This window comes from Monodelphis domestica, chromosome 3 (assembly GCF_027887165.1).
Source record: "Monodelphis domestica isolate mMonDom1 chromosome 3, mMonDom1.pri, whole genome shotgun sequence".
NCBI classification, from domain to species: domain Eukaryota; kingdom Metazoa; phylum Chordata; class Mammalia; order Didelphimorphia; family Didelphidae; genus Monodelphis; species Monodelphis domestica.
Window position 1 is genome coordinate 67705227 of NC_077229.1, and position 17347 is coordinate 67722573.

General features: G+C 42.6%; 1 protein-coding gene across 1 annotated transcript in view; it reads right to left on the minus strand.

Annotated features, from left to right (window-relative positions):
- Window positions 1–5929: 5929 nt before the first annotated feature.
- The window catches only part of LOC130458062 (mucin-16-like), a 38433-nt gene continuing 27015 nt past the window's right edge, over window positions 5930–17347 (minus strand). Inside the window, exons 10-21 of the mRNA XM_056820971.1 lie at window positions 17231–17296; window positions 16612–16739; window positions 16449–16516; window positions 14598–14764; window positions 13643–13681; window positions 12256–12380; window positions 12089–12156; window positions 11564–11736; window positions 10570–10605; window positions 8216–8278; window positions 6593–6704; window positions 5930–6264 (exon numbers count right to left, since the gene is read on the minus strand). Of these exons, the coding sequence (XP_056676949.1) occupies window positions 6144–6264; window positions 6593–6704; window positions 8216–8278; window positions 10570–10605; window positions 11564–11736; window positions 12089–12156; window positions 12256–12380; window positions 13643–13681; window positions 14598–14764; window positions 16449–16516; window positions 16612–16739; window positions 17231–17296 (1166 nt within the window). The 3' untranslated portion in view covers window positions 5930–6143. The remainder of the gene's footprint in view (window positions 6265–6592; window positions 6705–8215; window positions 8279–10569; window positions 10606–11563; window positions 11737–12088; window positions 12157–12255; window positions 12381–13642; window positions 13682–14597; window positions 14765–16448; window positions 16517–16611; window positions 16740–17230; window positions 17297–17347) is intronic.

Below are 17347 nucleotides of genomic sequence, written 5' to 3' on the forward strand. Positions count from 1 at the left end.
ACATAAACTACCCCGATCCTAGGAACTTATCTTAAGATCTAATTTCTTGGCATGTACTTGTAAGGACCGTAAAACCTTAAGCAAGCTGTTTGACAAACAGGCTGATTTTCAATTGTTGAGACCAAGAAGTTGCAAGGAAAGGGTTAACAACTGTCCAAAGCAGCTAGATTTTAATCAGGAAAAAACCTGACACCAGCAACTGCCTTCGGCTTCCTTCTTCTGCCTGTCAGGCCAGCCGCAGTAAAGAAAGAAACCTAATACCAGCAATTACTCATCAGTGGCCAGGTCCCTTCGGCTGTCTCCAACTGTCTCCGGTTACCTGTCAGGGTCCGGCAGCAAGCGGCTGGCCACCCGACCCCTCCACATGGCAAAAAAACCTCAGTGTGTCTAAAAATCACCTAGAGATCATGGGGCGTCCCCCAGTCTCTCTTAGGGGCAATATCTTCCCAAAAAGGTGCCTCAACAACAACCCCTTTCCCAAACTAGACAGAAACTTGAACTCTGTTCTGGGGGAACTGGAATTCCGAAAAGTGCCAGGGTACCTGACAGAGATGTGAAATCTCATGCTCAGGGCCCTGACAGCCAGATGGAGATTTGAACTCCATACTCAGGGGCCTCAAACACCCTGAAAGTTCCGATTTAGGGACGTGCCCAGGACCATATTCCCTGAACACAGATGCTTTCTCCATTTTCTGACTGGCTTTCTCGAGAAAGAAACAGAACTGCAGAAATCGGGAGTCCACACTCAGAAACAGGTGAGAGGGTCGGACCAACGTGGCGAGGCTAAGCCTCTTGCCTTAGAAAAAGGCAGGCCCTGGGGCTTGGCATAGGAACCCTTGTACAAACCGCAAGGACGAATGTTCCATTAAGCCTTATGCCCATCTGGGGTCCTCATCTCTCCCATACACATTCGGTCACCATTCGCACACACAGCCACAACACCCTCAGCTCACCTGAAGATCTGGTCCAAGGCAGTGCCTTAGGCCCTCCTGTCTGGGGGGTTCCAAGGTGGAGGGGTACGGGCAAGCTCCCAAATGTTAAGGTCTAGGATTTCACCCACCACCAAGGAAGACCGCGGACAATGCAATCAGGCAAGGAAAAAGGCCATTTATTATAGAACTAGTATGCACCAGTGGGAACCTCTGCCATCAGAGTTACAAGTTGCTTCTGAGAAGCTGGGCTTTAAATACTTTTCAGCATGTATGGCCCCCCCAATTCCAGCACCTTATCTGCGACATACCATCCTTGGAACTTTGACAATTTTATGTTATTGGGGTCTCCTTGGCCTTTATCTGGTACCCACTGCAGCTGGGGTTTGGCATGTTTATGGTTCTTATGTTTTTGGGGTCTTCTTGGCCTTTATCTGGTACCCCTTGCAGCTGGGGTTTGGCATATTTATGGTTTGACTAACTTCCAAGGCTAGCCAGCTTGTTAAGTTCTTCCTGTATTTTCAAGGTTGGTCATTTTGGCCTCCCTCACAAGCAGCCCCCTTCTCTTACATCCTAGCCTCTAGCTATGATTCCTTTCCCAGGCTTGATTGTATCCTATCCATGTAGTTTGAACAGTCTCATTTTCTTGTAGCTATTGTATTGTCAATCACCTTTCCTTGACCCTGGTTTCCCCCCAAATGGCATATGGGTTCCCCCAAGTCTTTTGTTCCTTGGAGTGGTCATCTAGTGTGGTGCCACATCCCCAGAGTCCAGGGTTTATACCCTGTAAAAGTTGTGGCACCAATAAAGAATTAAATACTGGACTTATCCCTATCCTGATTAAAGACTTGGTTTTTCTGACTATTTGATAGTTTTATGTTATTTCCAAATTAACACTCCATTTCCCCTATTCCCTATCATTGTTTAAGGATTTTACTTCCTCTTTTGCTAATCTGGGCAATTTCTCTTTTTGTAAATATTCATCCATTACACTTTGTCAGATTTCTTGGCACATAATTGGGCATTATAGCTCCTAATGGGGTGTATGGGGAGCTCAGAGAGGGGTAGTATCTCTGGTATGGAGGGCTTGTTGTGCCCTTCTAGGGCAGCTCTCCAGCCTCTGACCCCCACCTGACACCCAGCTCTCACTTGTGGCTCCCAGTAGCTGCTAGCATGCGGCAGTGGCCACACCCCGGGCAACGGCTTCGACAGGCCAGCTAAACCTTGTTGGTGTAGCCATCGGGTCATAGACCCCTGGTGAACCAGGGCCTTGCTCACCCAGCATGTGAAGAATGCTTCGGCTGAACAGACAGAAGAAACCAATAAGAAGTTTCAATGGCTGAGAAGGCGACACAGCAAAGCACTGTGGAGTGCTTAGGGTGTGTTGGAGCACAAAAGACAACACGGCCATCCAATGCAGCTGAGGAAGTCTCTAGGTGTAACAACTTTTCATGCCACTAGACCCAGGCTTCCAATGCCAAGAGAGTGGGACTGTCTCTGTACATGGACTTTTCACACACAAGTGTCTTTGTGCACACTCATCTATCATAGATGAAAACAAACAAAGACAATCGTCATCCTCGGTTACTGAGACCAACACTACCATAGCTCCTAATGATAGCTTTAATTTCCTCTTCATTGGTTATGATTTTACCCTTTTCAATTTTGATACTGATTATTTGATATTCTTCTTTCCTTTTTTTAAATCAAATTAACCAACACTGTTTTTTTTTTCATAAAACCACCTTCTACTTTTATTTATTGGTTCAATATTTCTCTTACTTTTGCTTTTATTCGTTTCTCCTTTTTTTAGAATTTCCAATTTAGTCTTTAAATAAGGACTTTTAAATTTGTTCTCTTTCTAGTGTGTAGGATGAAATAAAATGACCACACACAAATTTTAATTACAAATCTGGAGTCAAAGAGTACATAGTAGATTTTGCAGTCTTTATTCTTTCCCATTGAGGAAGGAGACATCTCCCTAATGGCAATGTCCACTGCATGAGTACAGATAACTTATTCTCATGAAGCCAACACACAAATCAATCATAAAGGCCCATACAAAACTTACCAATCAGTATATATATATATATATATATATATATATATTTAGTATTGATAATACTTGATTGTTTATAGTACCTTTTAACAAGATGTAATCTCCTTCCTTGTCTCTTTTTATAAGATCTATTTTACTTTAGTTTTTGTCTAAAAAACCAGGATTGCTACTTTTTTTTTACTTTAGATATACAATAAATTCTGTTCCAGTCCCTTCCTTTAATCTAAATGGGTTATCCTGTCTCTAATGCATTTCTTGTAAACAGCATATAGTAGGATTCTGGTTTTTAATCCACTCTAAAATCAATTTCTGTTTTATGGGTAAATTCAAGGCAATTCACATTCACAGTTATGATTACCAACTGTATATTCCCTTCCATCTTGATTTCCCTTGTGAAGATTGGATTTGGCTCTCCCCAAATTGCAACAATGGAAGTACTTAGCTGTTCCTTGATAGTGAAGATTACATTGTAATCACCTGTTTATTTTTAGATTTTAATCCCCAAAGTGTAAACTAAGTTCTTAAATTAGATCTACCCATTTTTCATTTTAACCAAAAAAGGTGTGAATTAACCACGAAAGTTGTGAACACCCATTTCATACATTGAATGGGAGGTCTGTGACCCACATGTGAAAGAGTGGGCAGTTCTGGTGTGGAGCATTGGCTGTGATTGGTAGACATAAAAATTAGGGGAAGCTACACAGCAGAAAAATGTCTTTAAAATAGTGGAAAAAGAGACACACAGAGACAGTCCCTTGAAGTTGGAGTGAAGACAGTCACGTGGAGCTGGAGGGAAGACAGACACTTGAGGAGAGACTGGAAGATAAACAGTCACACTTGGAGTGAAGACACTTGGCTGTGGAACTGGACCCATGGAGGAGCTTGTGCAGGAGGCTTCAGACTATTTTCCTTTTAGTCAGTCACAGTGGTGAGTGTCTAGGCTGACATCTTCCTTGTCCTTCCTGGAGGTATGAACCTCCATGAAAGGCCTATTGTCTTGAGACACCTTTCCCCTGACTGGTACCTTAGAATTTCTAAGTGGTTCAGAGGAAACTGGAGCTCTAGCTCTCTCTCTCTCCCTCTGTCTCTGTCTCTGTCTATCACTCTATCTCTCTCACTCTCTTTCTTTGTCTCTCCCCTTTTCTCTCTTCTTCAATATCTTCCCTCTATTGTAAAAATAAACTATCATAAATTACACTTTACTAATTCATTTTGAGATTTTGGAATTAAATCCCTGGTGACCACCTATTTAATATTATAATACCCCTTTCTGTTCTTTTTCCTTTCCCTCTCACTTCACCAGAGTCTTGCTTTTTATCTCCCCCTTAATTTCCCCTCTCTCCTATTACTATCCCTCTTCCCTAATCAGAGTCCCCCCCTCCTACTTTTCTATACAATAACATATGATTCTGTACCCTGATGATTATGGTAATTATTCCCTCTCTGAGCCAGTTATGATGAGTGGAAAGTTTAAGCATTGCAAATCATCACCCTTATCCTCCCTTCTAATGTACATTGGTTGGAGAGGATTCTCATGGTAGCTTTGAGCTTTCCTGCTTCTACTCTGCCATCTTGGCTCTGGACCCGGAAATTGCAAATTATATTTAACAACATTGAATAGAGGCAGCTAAATGAATCAGTGGATAGAGAGCCAGGTCTTGAGATGTAAAAGTCTTGGGCTCAGGTCTGGCTTCAGACACATCCTTGCTGTGACTCCCCATTAATCATATAATCCCAAATGATTAGCCTCTTCCTCCCCCACCTTACAGCTCTTTTTCCTTGGAGGTGATACTTAGATTCAAGTTTAAGACAAAAGATAAGGGACTTTAAAAAATAAAAGCAAAAGCATTGAATAGAATAGGAAACTGATGTACAAAAAATCAAGCCATTCTCCAATTGATAAATGGGCAAGGGACATGGATAGGCAGTTCTCAGATAAAGAAATCAAAACTATTAACAAGCACATGAAGAAGTATTCTAAATCTCTTATAATCAGAGAGATGCAAATTAAAACAACTCTGAGGTATCACCTCACACCTAGCAGATTGGCTAACATGACAGCAAAGGAACGTAATGAATGCTAGAGGGGATGTGACAAAGTAGGGACATTAATCCATTGCTGGTGGAGTTGTGAACAGATCCAACCATTTCTGGAGGGCAATTTGGAACTATGCCCAAAGGGCGACAAAAGAATATCTACCCTTTCATCCAGCCATAGCACTGCTGGGTCTGTACCCCAAAGAGATAACGGACAAAAACACTTGTACAAAAATATTCATAGCTGCACTCTTTGTGGTGGCCAAAAACGGGAAAACGAGGAGATTCCCATCAATTGGGGAATGGCTGAGCAAATTGTGGTATATGTTGGTGATGAAATACTATTGTGCTAAAAGGAATAATAAAGTGGAGGAGTTCCATGGAGACTGGAACAACCTCCAGGAAGTGATGCAGAGCGAGAGGAGCAGAACCAGGAGAACATTGTACACAGAGACTAATACATTGTGGTATAATCGAACGTAATGGACTTCTCCATTAGTGGTGGTGTAATGTCCCTGAACAATTTGCATGGATCTAGGAGAAAAAAAAACACCATAAGCAGAGGATAAATTGTGGGAGTAGAAACACCGAGGAAAAGCAACTCCCTGAATACAGAGGTTGAGGGGACATGACAGAGGAGAGACTCTAAATGAACACTCTAATGCAAATATTATCAACATAGCAATGGGTTCAAATCAAGAAAACATGTAATGCCCAGTGGATTTATGCGTCGGCTATGGGGGGTGGGGTGGAGGAAAAGAAAATGATCTATGTCTTTAATGAATAATGCTTGGAAATGATCAAATAAAATATTTAAAAAAAAGAATAGGAAACAGATGTCTCTGTTTTTGCACCTAAAATACAATAACCCAGAAAATCCCAAATGAAAGAAAATACAGGAAAGTAGATAGGGGCATGGTTTATTTTCTGTGTTTGGTGTAATAAAAGGGTATTGAGAAATAATGATTCTTTGAGAGAACATTAAGGTCAGAATCAGAATGGAAATTTAGCAGGAGGAGGGGAAAGTAGCATGAGGATAGAGGAAAGAGCTTGGGATTCTGTTGTGCTCCTCATCATTGAGTAGACTGTCTCTTTCAAGGGAGGAGGAAAAGCCCAGCTTAGTGAAATGTTCTTTTTGCATCCCAGTAAACCTTCTCTTTGTCTCTGAATGAGCTTCTAACATTTCTCTTGTGTGTGTACAGGCAACTCACTCCAGTTTCTGAGCCATTCTTCAAAGGTCTGGAAAAAAAATGTTGATGGTGACACAGAAACATAGCAAGAATAATGACAGGAACCCCAGATACAAAGACATAGAAACTGAATAGCCTTCAGGCTGTGGGAAAGGCCTTTGGTTTGCCTGAAGTATGCCTGAATTGCTTCCATCATGTCTATAAATGAGAGCATAGTTTAAACCAAGATCCCCATTGGATTGAATATTTATCTTAGAAAATTTCTTCTAAACCATACCCCCAAAACAGGAATGAATTTCCTGAGAATACAAGGGTAAGGGGAGATTCACAACAAAGCAGACTTTTTGGGGTATGAGGAAGGGATTGGGCAGACTCACTGCTGCAGGGTTCTTTTGGTGAAGTTGAACTTGTCAGATCCAGAAAGATGCATATCTTCTGTGTACAGCACCTCAGGAATGGTGGTGAAAGACTGGAAGCTTAAACTAGCAGCTGTGGCCAAAAAGGGAGAGGAATACCAATACTTCAATCCTGGATATCCAGTCAGCACACCCACTAACACCCTGTATTTGATTGTTCTTTCAGCATTCCATTCCCTCTCCACCTACCCCAGCCCTAGAATGAAAACCTCACATCCTAGACCTGCTGATGCATCCCATAAAGCAGCCTTGCCCAGTCTTCCAATTTCCCCCTTGCTCTATGTCTCTTGAGCTCTAATCCCAGAGTAAAGCATGGCACGATTTCCAGGATATAACCCAGAGATCCAGTGTCTTTGAACCTGTTGTGCTTGAAAAAGCTGTTGGTGCTGGGGATGGAGCTGGAGGGGATGTGACTAAAGGGGACGTGGTTAGCACAGAAGCTATTGGAAAAACAGTTGTAATGAAAGATAGTTAATAGCATCAGCTCTGAATGTTATAAGATGGAAAACTAGCTATGAGACAGGGAGACAAGATATCTCTTGGCTTGGACGGTATTAAAATTGTAAGGAATGTCAGAGGCCATCTTGTCTGTTTGCTATCTGAGGAAAACAAACCCTCCACAATGATCTCAACAAATGAACATTCACCAATGCTTTATGGTCCTCAATGAAGGAGCAGCCACTACTCCTCGAGGCAGCCTATTCCACTTTGGGACAGCACTTACTGTTAGGATGCTTTTCCTAATCTCAAGCCATAATTTACATATTTACAATTTAGATTTCTTGTTCTGGGACATAATGAGAAGCCTAATCTCTGTTCCATGTGACACTCCTACAAAAGCTTGGAAGCAGTTATCATATCTTCCTTTTGTCTTTTCTATAAGTTAGACAACACTAACTCCTTCACATCATATGACCATGAGGTTCCTCACCAGACTCCTTTGCCTTGGTGGTGAACATGATTTGGAAATCCTAAGTCAAAGGGGGCAGGATCAGTCCTGTGCTCCCCCGCCCCTGACACTACAGGGACCTGGGGGTGAAGGATCCTTGTGGCAAAAACCCATCAGGGCAGGGAATTCCTACCTAAATCAGCTATAGTTTCCTTATTGTTCAAATAGGAACAGAGGGATTTATTCCAAATTCCCACAGAGAACATCCTTCAATGGTAGAAACTAATTTTTCAAAACTTAAATCTCTGGTCTTCATGACTTAGGGCTTCTAGATGATATGCAACCTCAGCTCTGCCCTTTCCTTGTTTGGAAAGTGCCTATTTCTTAGAAAGACATCACCTCTGAAAGGCCTGGGGCCCATTCTTCTTTTAAACAGCATATATTTTGCCCACTTTCCATTTGGGAATAGGCCCCCAGAGGTGCCACATTCATAGCCCACATTGAGGCCCACAAAGTCCTCTGTGTGGCAGAATAAGAATAAAATATAATTGGGAGATATTTAACAAGATAAAGAGATTAGAGTCGTTAACATAGGTAATGCTAATCTGTAGTTTTTTAGCCAATATGAAATGCACAGGAATCTGTATCTAGTTTGACACCACTGCCAGAACACAGAATCAACCTCTCTTCCTTACCTTGGGAGCCTCCAGGCTCTGTGGCCCACAGGGGACAACCAGGTGCTACTGCTGGGTCTGGTGCTAAAACCGGAAAAAAAGGAAAATGTTTCAAGGTGGGCAGAAATTTCTTGTACCTAAAAGCAGAGAACTCAGAGCAGTTGTGGATGCTCTGTACAACCTCAGGGCCCTATAGGAGAGGAATTCAATATGCACTAGTTCACCAAATGATTTAATCCATGGGATCCAGTGCCTTTGCTGGATGCCCAAGCTCCTGTGAGGAAGGTTGGCATAAGAAAAGGAGCTGAGGTGCCTGGTCTATGACTGACAGAAATACTTCCAACCTGTGAATCCTCCTCCTTATCCTCCTCCTCCTCCTCTGTTCCATAGCGCTGAGGTGAGCTTGTGACTTGCCAGTATCCTTGATCTCTATCATGCTCCCTTAAGTAAAGATCTAGCCATGTCATGCACTTATTCAGTTAGCTCCAGTGGTTCTCTATCACCTCTAGAATCAAATAGAAGACATTCTGGAGCAAGATGGGCTCTCAAAGTCTATCAAGTCCAACACCCTCATGTTATAGAAGAAGAAATGGAGACCTAGAGAGTTCCCATGACTTGCCTAAGGCCACAGTGGTCATAAATGTCAGAGGCAGGATTTGATCCCAGATTTGCTGACTCCAGAATCATTTTTGCACCCTTAGCAACTTGGCCCTAAACTACCACCTTTTGCCTTGTGATGCCCTATTCTCCTTCCCACACCCTATGGTCTGGCCAAACAAGACTCTCTCTGTTCCTCACATAGGGTACTATATTTCTCATCTCCATTCTTTTTCATTGACCCCAACTCATGCCTAGAATGCACTGTTCCTTACCTCTTCAATAGAATCACTCTTTCTTCCTTCAAAACCACCTTGCAAGGGATTCCTTTCTGATTATTACCAACTGCTAACACTCTTCCATCAAACTTGAATTGACTTTTGAATTTGGGCTACATAAGTGTGTGTATCATACACACCCATCAATGCACATATAGATGTTATCCCTCACAATAAAATGTGAATGCTTTTAGAGAAGGATTGCTTCCTTTTATTTTGACTCTACACCCCCATCACCTGACAGAGTAGCTGATACATAGTTGGAGCTTAACACATGTTTGTTGAGTAATTTACTGACTTTGAAGACAGTTTATCTTGTCATCTCCATCCAATTTATAGTAAAAGAAGAGGAAATATTAGAGCAAAAGGCCATGGCTCTGAGGCAAGAGGGTCTAGAAAGATCTAGAGTCCCCTTTCCTTAACTGGAGTCTTTTCTTCACAGAATCACCAAAATGTACAATTTCAAAGCTGTAAGGCTGCTCAAAACACATGTGGCTGAAGAACATCCTAGAAAAGTGGTCATTTAACATCCATTAAAAGGCTTCCTGCTGTGTCCGAAGTCTTTCTCACTACTTCCCCAAAGCTGCGAAGGCCACTTCTTGGATTCCTTCCTCATCACTTCTGAAGGATGTCATTCAGGATCAGGGGCTTGGATAATAAGGTCTTTGACTAGCTCACACAGTCACATTGGGGCCTAACTCCAGTTGTCAAATAGGGGAATGAACCCAGGATTCAAATGAGTATGAACATACTTATTAACACTGCGTAGGACTGGACTTCATTCATTATAACCCGGAATCCAAAAAGTGGACAACATGGGAGAGTGAGCCCAACATGGCAAAAGAGAAAAATAAAGTTCGGGGTGAATGACCCAATGAAACAGAATCCCATTTGTTGGACCTGGTCACTTGGGAGACAGATCTGTTCCGTGGAGGAGAGACCTCTCTGAAATGCTATGAGAGAATAGGAAGCTTTCAGCATGGGAAAAAGAGAATGAGACAAAGAGACACTAAGTGTATGAAACAATCCACTCTTTTTCTGCTCCGATCTTTAGGAAACTACATGCTCTCCTTATTCTCCTGGCTTAATAGGAAGGTTAGGGTCATAAATATAGAGCTGAGATAGACCTCAGTGGCTGTTTAATACAATTCCTTCCTTCTCCAGATGAGGAAAACTGGGGCTCAAAGAGAATGAGAGGCTTGAAATTAAGGACAGCAGAGTAAATTGGGTGCTGGATTTGGGAGTTTGGAAGACCTGAGTTTGAACTTTGCCTCCTGTACTTGCTAGCTGAAATTAATGTCTCTCGGTCTCAGTTTCCTCATATGGAAAATTCAGAAAACAATAGCACCCACCTCCCAGGGTTTTATTGAGGATCAAATGAAATAACATATTAAATAATATATGAATGGTATTATTGTCATTATCACCAGGAAATCCAATCAGTCTTGAAGATGAAGGGTAAAATGAAGGAACTATTCCCTTTCCAATAGAGACACTCACGCATTTTGGTGGGGGCCACGGCCAAATGATTGTAACCTACAGAGAAAGAGAAAGAGATGCACCATGTGAGGAAAGACAAAAATCTGAGGAGAGAAATCTGGGGCCATTAGGATTAGGCAATCAGGTAATAAAACTATCAGGGCTGGTGCTAGAAGGAAGAAGAAAGGGTCCAGATCAGGAGTCTGTTGCACTTCAAGCAGAACATAAATTTCCACTCCAAAAAAGGTCTCCTTGATTGCTTCATTTCCAGATATGGGATGGCTCATTATATCTCAGGGAAAAGATAACTTCTTCCCAGGAAGAAGCATGGAAAAGTCTGGGTCATAACATCATAGAAAATTAGGTAAGCAAAAACAAAGAAATATGGGTCTAAGAATAGAGAGGGGATAGGGGAAAGATGGCCGAGCCAAATGAAATTAGGAAATAATACAAAGAAGTTAATTTGTAGGCATGGTCTACTTACCAGTGAAGGAACATTTATGGAACTATTACTATATGCAAAGGTGTTGGGCTAGGTCACTAAGTACTCCAATGGAAATTGATGCTTAAAATACTGAACTACAGGGGGGACAACAGGCCATCCCTTAGGTCAGTCTGTCCCTTCCCTTTTTCAGAGAATGATATGAATCATATTGGGAGAAAGATAAACTATTTCCTCTGCCAGGGCAGGGGAAGATAGAGAAGTCAAGTTGCCGAGAGAGAGACAGAGAGAGAGAGAGAGAGAGAGAGAGAGAGAGAGAGAGAGAGAGAGAGAGAGAGAGAGAGAGAGAGAGAGAGAGAAAGAAGGAGGGAGAGAGGGAGGGAGGGAGAGGGAGGGAGAGAATACACTTGCTGAGTCAGGGTTGTTTGTCTTATTTCATTAGGTACCCTGCTTCTGTAGTGGGTTTATATTATAGTGGGGAGAGGAAGAGACAGAGAAAATTTTGGGCAGGATGGCTATTTCCTGAAAATGAAGGAGATATCTCAAGGAGCATATCCTGAATGGGATACTCACCATTGAGGTAGAGGCTATCCTTCTCTAATGTGTAGGGGCCCAGCCTGGTGATGCTCCAGGTCAGATAGCTCAACTCGCAGTAAATTTTTTCTCTATCTAGGACAGAGCTTGCAGGATCTCTCCGATGGATGCAAGTGAAATGAACTAGGGTTGCTCTTCCCTCCTTCATAGGCCTGGGAAAGGAGAAAAAGGGTCACTGGAAGCCTTTTGAAAGAGGGTCTGAGAAGCTTGGTAACAACTTCTGAAATATGGACAGCCACCCCCATGAAGTCTGAAGCAAACACTGAAATGGTGATGATGGTGAAATGGGGCAACAGCCATAGGTCTCACTGGATCTACTTTAGAGAATTTGGGGGGAACTGCCAAAATTTCAAGTCTGAATTCACTATATCGATAAGGGGATGTGGATAAATTCATTTAAGGCCTGGAAAGTCTGCCTGTCCACTAAAGGCTGAGGTCATCTTTCTAGAGGCCACCAATGTATACATGCTTGAGGGCAAGGCCAGTGACTCCCAGAGCTCTCACCTCAGTAAGGTCAATTTGCTTGCAAAATCCTGAGAGCCAAGGCTGCTCTTTTCAAACAAGGAACTGAGCTAGAAAGGAGAGAAGGAAATGGGACTTGTAGATCAACTCCCAATACCCAGGCTAAAGAAGGCAGCTGAGTAAAAGGATGGGAGAGGATCATGTCTTACCAGGCGCTGCAGCACTCTCTCAGTGGAGAGGAATATGCTGGAGCCCCTTTCCCCCATGTCTGCTGTGTACCTCATGTTGGTGATGGTGAACTTCAGTGTGAAAGGCTCAAAGTTGGGACCTCCAGCTGCAAAAAAGAGGAGAGAGCTCTGTCTGAGATGTTGCCTGTGCATCATTCAACACATTCAGCAACCACCATTAGGTGTTGTCCTTCAGGAGAAAATGAAGTTTTCTGGCCCTCTTAACACATCCATGAGGGAACCACAAATCTCCAAGACTTTGCACACCCTTTCTAGTCTCCCAGCATCATGACCAAACACAGACTACTGTATAGGAAGGACAATTATCTCCCATGCCTGAGCTTCAGATGTGTAATCCAAAAGGATAACATCTGTAAAGTACTTTGAGAACCTTAAAATCCTAGATAAAAGATAGACAATGATGATGATCATCATCATCACCATCATTAAGGACACCTAGCTGAAACTCCAATTTCTTCTTCAAAGGAAAACTGAGCAGAATCTGTTCACTAATGAATCCTTCATGAAATCTCTAGCCATAAATCAGAGGAATATCTCTTGCAATGCAATGCAGAAGAAAGAATATTGGATTTGGAGAAAGGAGATCTCGGTTCCAAACCCAGCCATCCTGTTTGCTACCTATATGACCTTGAGCCTCTGTTCCTTTCTGGACATTAGTGTCCTCAACTGTCAAATGAGACCAGGAATTGGACTAGATGATCTGAAAGTCTCCTACCAGCTCTAAATCTGTGATCTGAACATCTCTTATCTCTGTCTCACAGTTAAGGGCAGCAAGAGTTTCCAAAGAATGAATGAAAACAGAGGCAGACCATACCTGTGGAAATTGGCAGTGGTGGGGGCCAGCTGGGTGGCTCAGTAAATTGAGAGCCCCGTCTAAAGACAAGAGGTCCTAGGTTCAAATCTGGTCTTGGACACTTCCTAGCATTGTGACCTTGGGCTAATCACTTAACCTCCATTGCCTAGCTTTACTACTTAGTGATAATACATAGTATTGGTTCTAAGACAGAAGCTAAAAGTTAAAAAAAAAAGGAAAAAGAAATTGACAGTGGAGTTGGAGTCAGAGTTGTTAGTGCCACAGCTCAAGAGAAATCGGATATTTAACAATTGTGGACCAAATACCCATGTGACATGGAAGGTTTGAGTGTATAAGACACAGGTAAAACTGACTCCATTGGGGCTTGGCCACTGAGTCAACTGGGAAAGACTGAAGTATAGGAGTCAGAAGACATGATGTCTTCCTCTCTCTTTTACACTGCTGGTTCATCCTCTTCTTCCTAGAATGCTATCAGAACAGGGTCAGGACAGACAAGTGGTGTTCTTTGTTTGTTCCCAGAATGAAAATACTCACCACTTGTGGAGGAGGAAAGATTCATCTGATAGCTGTATCCTGCAGAGAGAGAGAGAGAGGGAGGGAGGGAGAGAACAGCCTTGAATGCAAGGAACTGAGATTTCAAGAAAGTATTAAAGAGAAAAAAAGAGAGAGCATCTGAAGCCCAATAATTTGGAAAAATATGGGTCACTGGCTAAGAGAGATAATTCACAAAGTACCGATATTCCTTATTTTTCCAATTGTGGTTCCAATATATTATAGGATTGGCATAAGAAATTAAGAGGGGATTTGGGGGAGTATTGTGGAAGCTGCAGATAGCACAAGAAGGTAAGCAGATGACACAGAAAAAGTCAAGAAACTCATAAACACATAAAATATATTATATATGGTATAATATCAATATTTTATCTTTTAATGTTTCAATATACACAATTTATATTTTAATGTTAAAATACATCAAAAGTTAAAATTTGTGAAAAGTATGAGGAAGGCAGTAGATGAAACACAAAGGCTGAAAATGTAGGGATATATTTTCACTACTTTTCATTTTCATTAATTAATTTTCCATGAATACAGATAAGGCCACGTAAACACCATATAAAAGAAAAAGGGGAAATCGGACATCTTCTCTGGTACAAACAGAGGACCAAAAATTTTGCACAGATTTTTCAGATCACAGCGTGTTGTGCCTCTAACCACTGCAATGTGAAAGGGATTCCCGGAGTTTCTAGGTCAGGAGGCTATCCACCCACCGAGGGTCCTATTTCTGGGGTCTGATACCGGCTCCCCCTCACACTCTAAACACCTCATAGGAAAACACTTTCTATCAGACCAGGTAAAACCATAGAGGCAAAGCTGCACCCTCAGAGGCATAGAAAGTTTTTTCAATAGGTGAGGGCTTAACAGGAATGGAAGGAAGCAAGCGAGGGAGGTCAAGGAGCTGCCTATGTCCTGGCTAGAGCTGGCTACTCACCATCGAGATAGAGGCTCTTATTGTCCAGGGTATAGGCACCCAGCCTGGTGATACCTTGGGTCTGATTGCTCAGCTCCCAGTAAATCTTCTTCCTGTCCAGGCTAGGGGTGGCGGGAGATTTCCAGTGGCCACATAGGAATTCGGTTGCTGTCCCATTCTGTACGGGCCTGGGAAAGGACACATTGGAGGTAACTGTGAAGGATCTAGCAAATGTAGGCATGCCAAAGACAGCTGCAGTGAGAAGGCACCATGAATGCTCTGCAAAGTCATCCATTTCTTTGTAGAGTTCTAGCTTATTGTCAAAAAAGTGGGAGGCCAGACCTGCCATTTTATTGATTTCAGGAGCTGGAGCAGAGGAGGGGGCAGATTTGTCTTGACTAATACAGAGCAGCATCTTCTCTGAAACGTATAGCCTCACACTACCATTACTGGGGACTATGAAATGATTTGCCCAGGATCATATAACCAGTAGGTCACCCAGGTGGGAATCAAACCCTGCTCTTCATGTCTCTTTTTTCAAAAGCCCTTTTCTTCTCTCTTAGAATTGCTACTTAGAATTAGAAGTGGTACTTAAATAAAGTGCCACTTCCAAGGCAGAATAGAGACAAGGGCTAAGAAACTGGGGTGAAGTGACTTGCCCAGGGTCATACAGCTGGGAAGATGAGGGCCAGATTTGAACCTCCCATCTCTGGACCTGGCTTTCCAAAGCTACCCATGGTCTCTTGACCCTTGAGGCCTGTTCTCTAACCCACTACCCCATGCTGCCTCTGAAAGCTTAACAGTGAATGAGATCTACACTGCAACTATTTACCTTTAAATTATCTTTTCAACACATAATACAACTTTTCAATCACTTCTTCTAAAGAGTCCTACACCAGGATTCTGTGTCAGCTATGTGACCCTGGGCAAGTCACTTAACTCCAGTTGCAGAGTCCTTACCAAAATCTTCTGATTTGCAACCAATATTTAGTAGTCATTCCAAGACAGAAAGGAAAGGGGATTTTTGGTTGTTAGTAGCTTTCTCTCCTCTCTGGTAATAAATGAAAATTCCTTAGCCTGACCTTTAAAATCCATGACGAGCTGGCTTCCCTTGCCAAACTGGTGTTCATATTATACACTTGACATTCTAATCAAATTAGGCAATTAAATGTTCTTGCATCTCAGAATTCATTCCCCTTTCTTCAGGATTTTGCTTACAATGACCATTCCTCATGGGATATTTTTGCTGTTGTTGTTCAGTTGTTTCAGTCATGTCTGACTCTTCATGATGCCATCTGAGGCCTTCTTGTAAAAGATGCTGGAATGGTTTGCCATTTCCGTTTCCAGCTCATTTTATATATTTAGATATGGGGAGATTGAGACACAGGAGTTAAGTGACTTGTCCAAGGTCACATACCTTGAAAGGTCTGAGGACAGATTTGAACTTGTCATCTACCTGATGCCTGGTCTGGCATTCCATCCACCACTGTACCAACTAGCTGCCTCTTGAAATACTTTGTTTCCTTCAAGTAAGTGTGTTCAAATGCCACCAAGGGAAAACCTTTACCAGATCTCCCAGTCATCAGTGTTCTCTCCCTCCTCAGACTCCCATGTGTACACATTGTACCTCCTTTATCCCAACAGAACATAAACTCCTCGATGTCAGAGAGTGTTTTCTTTTTCTATTTCCAGTACCTAGCAGTCTACTTAGCACCTGATGTGTAGCTGCTAAATGCTTCTTGAACTAAAGAGAGGTCAGATCGCCTCTGTAGCCTTCTTGGCTTTGTGTGGAAGAAGTGGCTTTGGGCCAGTGCAGGGGAAAGGACTGCTCCACACATCTTCTGAGTCCCTGACCACCTGGACCCATCTCACCTCAGCATGGTCAGCCTGCATCCAGAATAGTCAGAGCCAAGGCTACTGTTTTCAAGCAAGGGGCTGAGCTATAAAGGAAAAGAGAGAATGAGTGAGCACCTAGACAGACAGGGGTTTCAGTCCCAGGGAGGAGCAAGGTAGGAGAGGAAATGGGAAATCTCACCAGGTGCTCTAGGACTCTTTCAGTGGCGTTGAACTTTTGGGAACCTGGCCGTCCCATGTCTGCTGTGCAGAGCAAGTTGGTGATTGTGAAGTTCAGGGTAAAAGACTCCAGGCTAAACCTGCCAGATGCTGTATGGGAAGGAGAGAAACCTTCATGGTTGAGAGTTGGGTATAGAGGATCATGGAATTGTCAGTTTAGATCTGGAATGGCACATCTAACCCCTTGATCTTACAGGTGAGGAAACTGAAGACCAGGGAGGATTCAGGGATGTGCCCAAGGTCCCATAGCTAGTGTCAAAGGAGAAATTTCAAACTAGATCTTACAGATGGTTATTTTTTTCTTTTTGACTTTTAGATGGATGCCCTATTCACTGAAACATTCTGACATCCATCAGCTTACCCAGGGACACCCAATGAAGGTTGGCTTATTCTTTACTGGAAGGAAAACACCAAACTGACTCCCAATGATGCATCTATAAGAAGAGCTCTTTCACTTCCCCACTCCCACCTCCACCACAATTTTGCTCTACAACTCCCACCTCCTCATCTTAGAGTCAGCTTCCCAAGGGACCAATTCAATTAAGACTACCCAAAAACAGGTCAGAAATATGTGATGGTACCTGAGGAATTGGTCAGTAGTGAAGGAGCTGAGGAAATTCTTGAAGGGATTGTGGTCTGGATAGGAGCTGAAGGGTAGAGAATCAAGAATGAAAACCTTGGAAAAGCTATTTGAATGT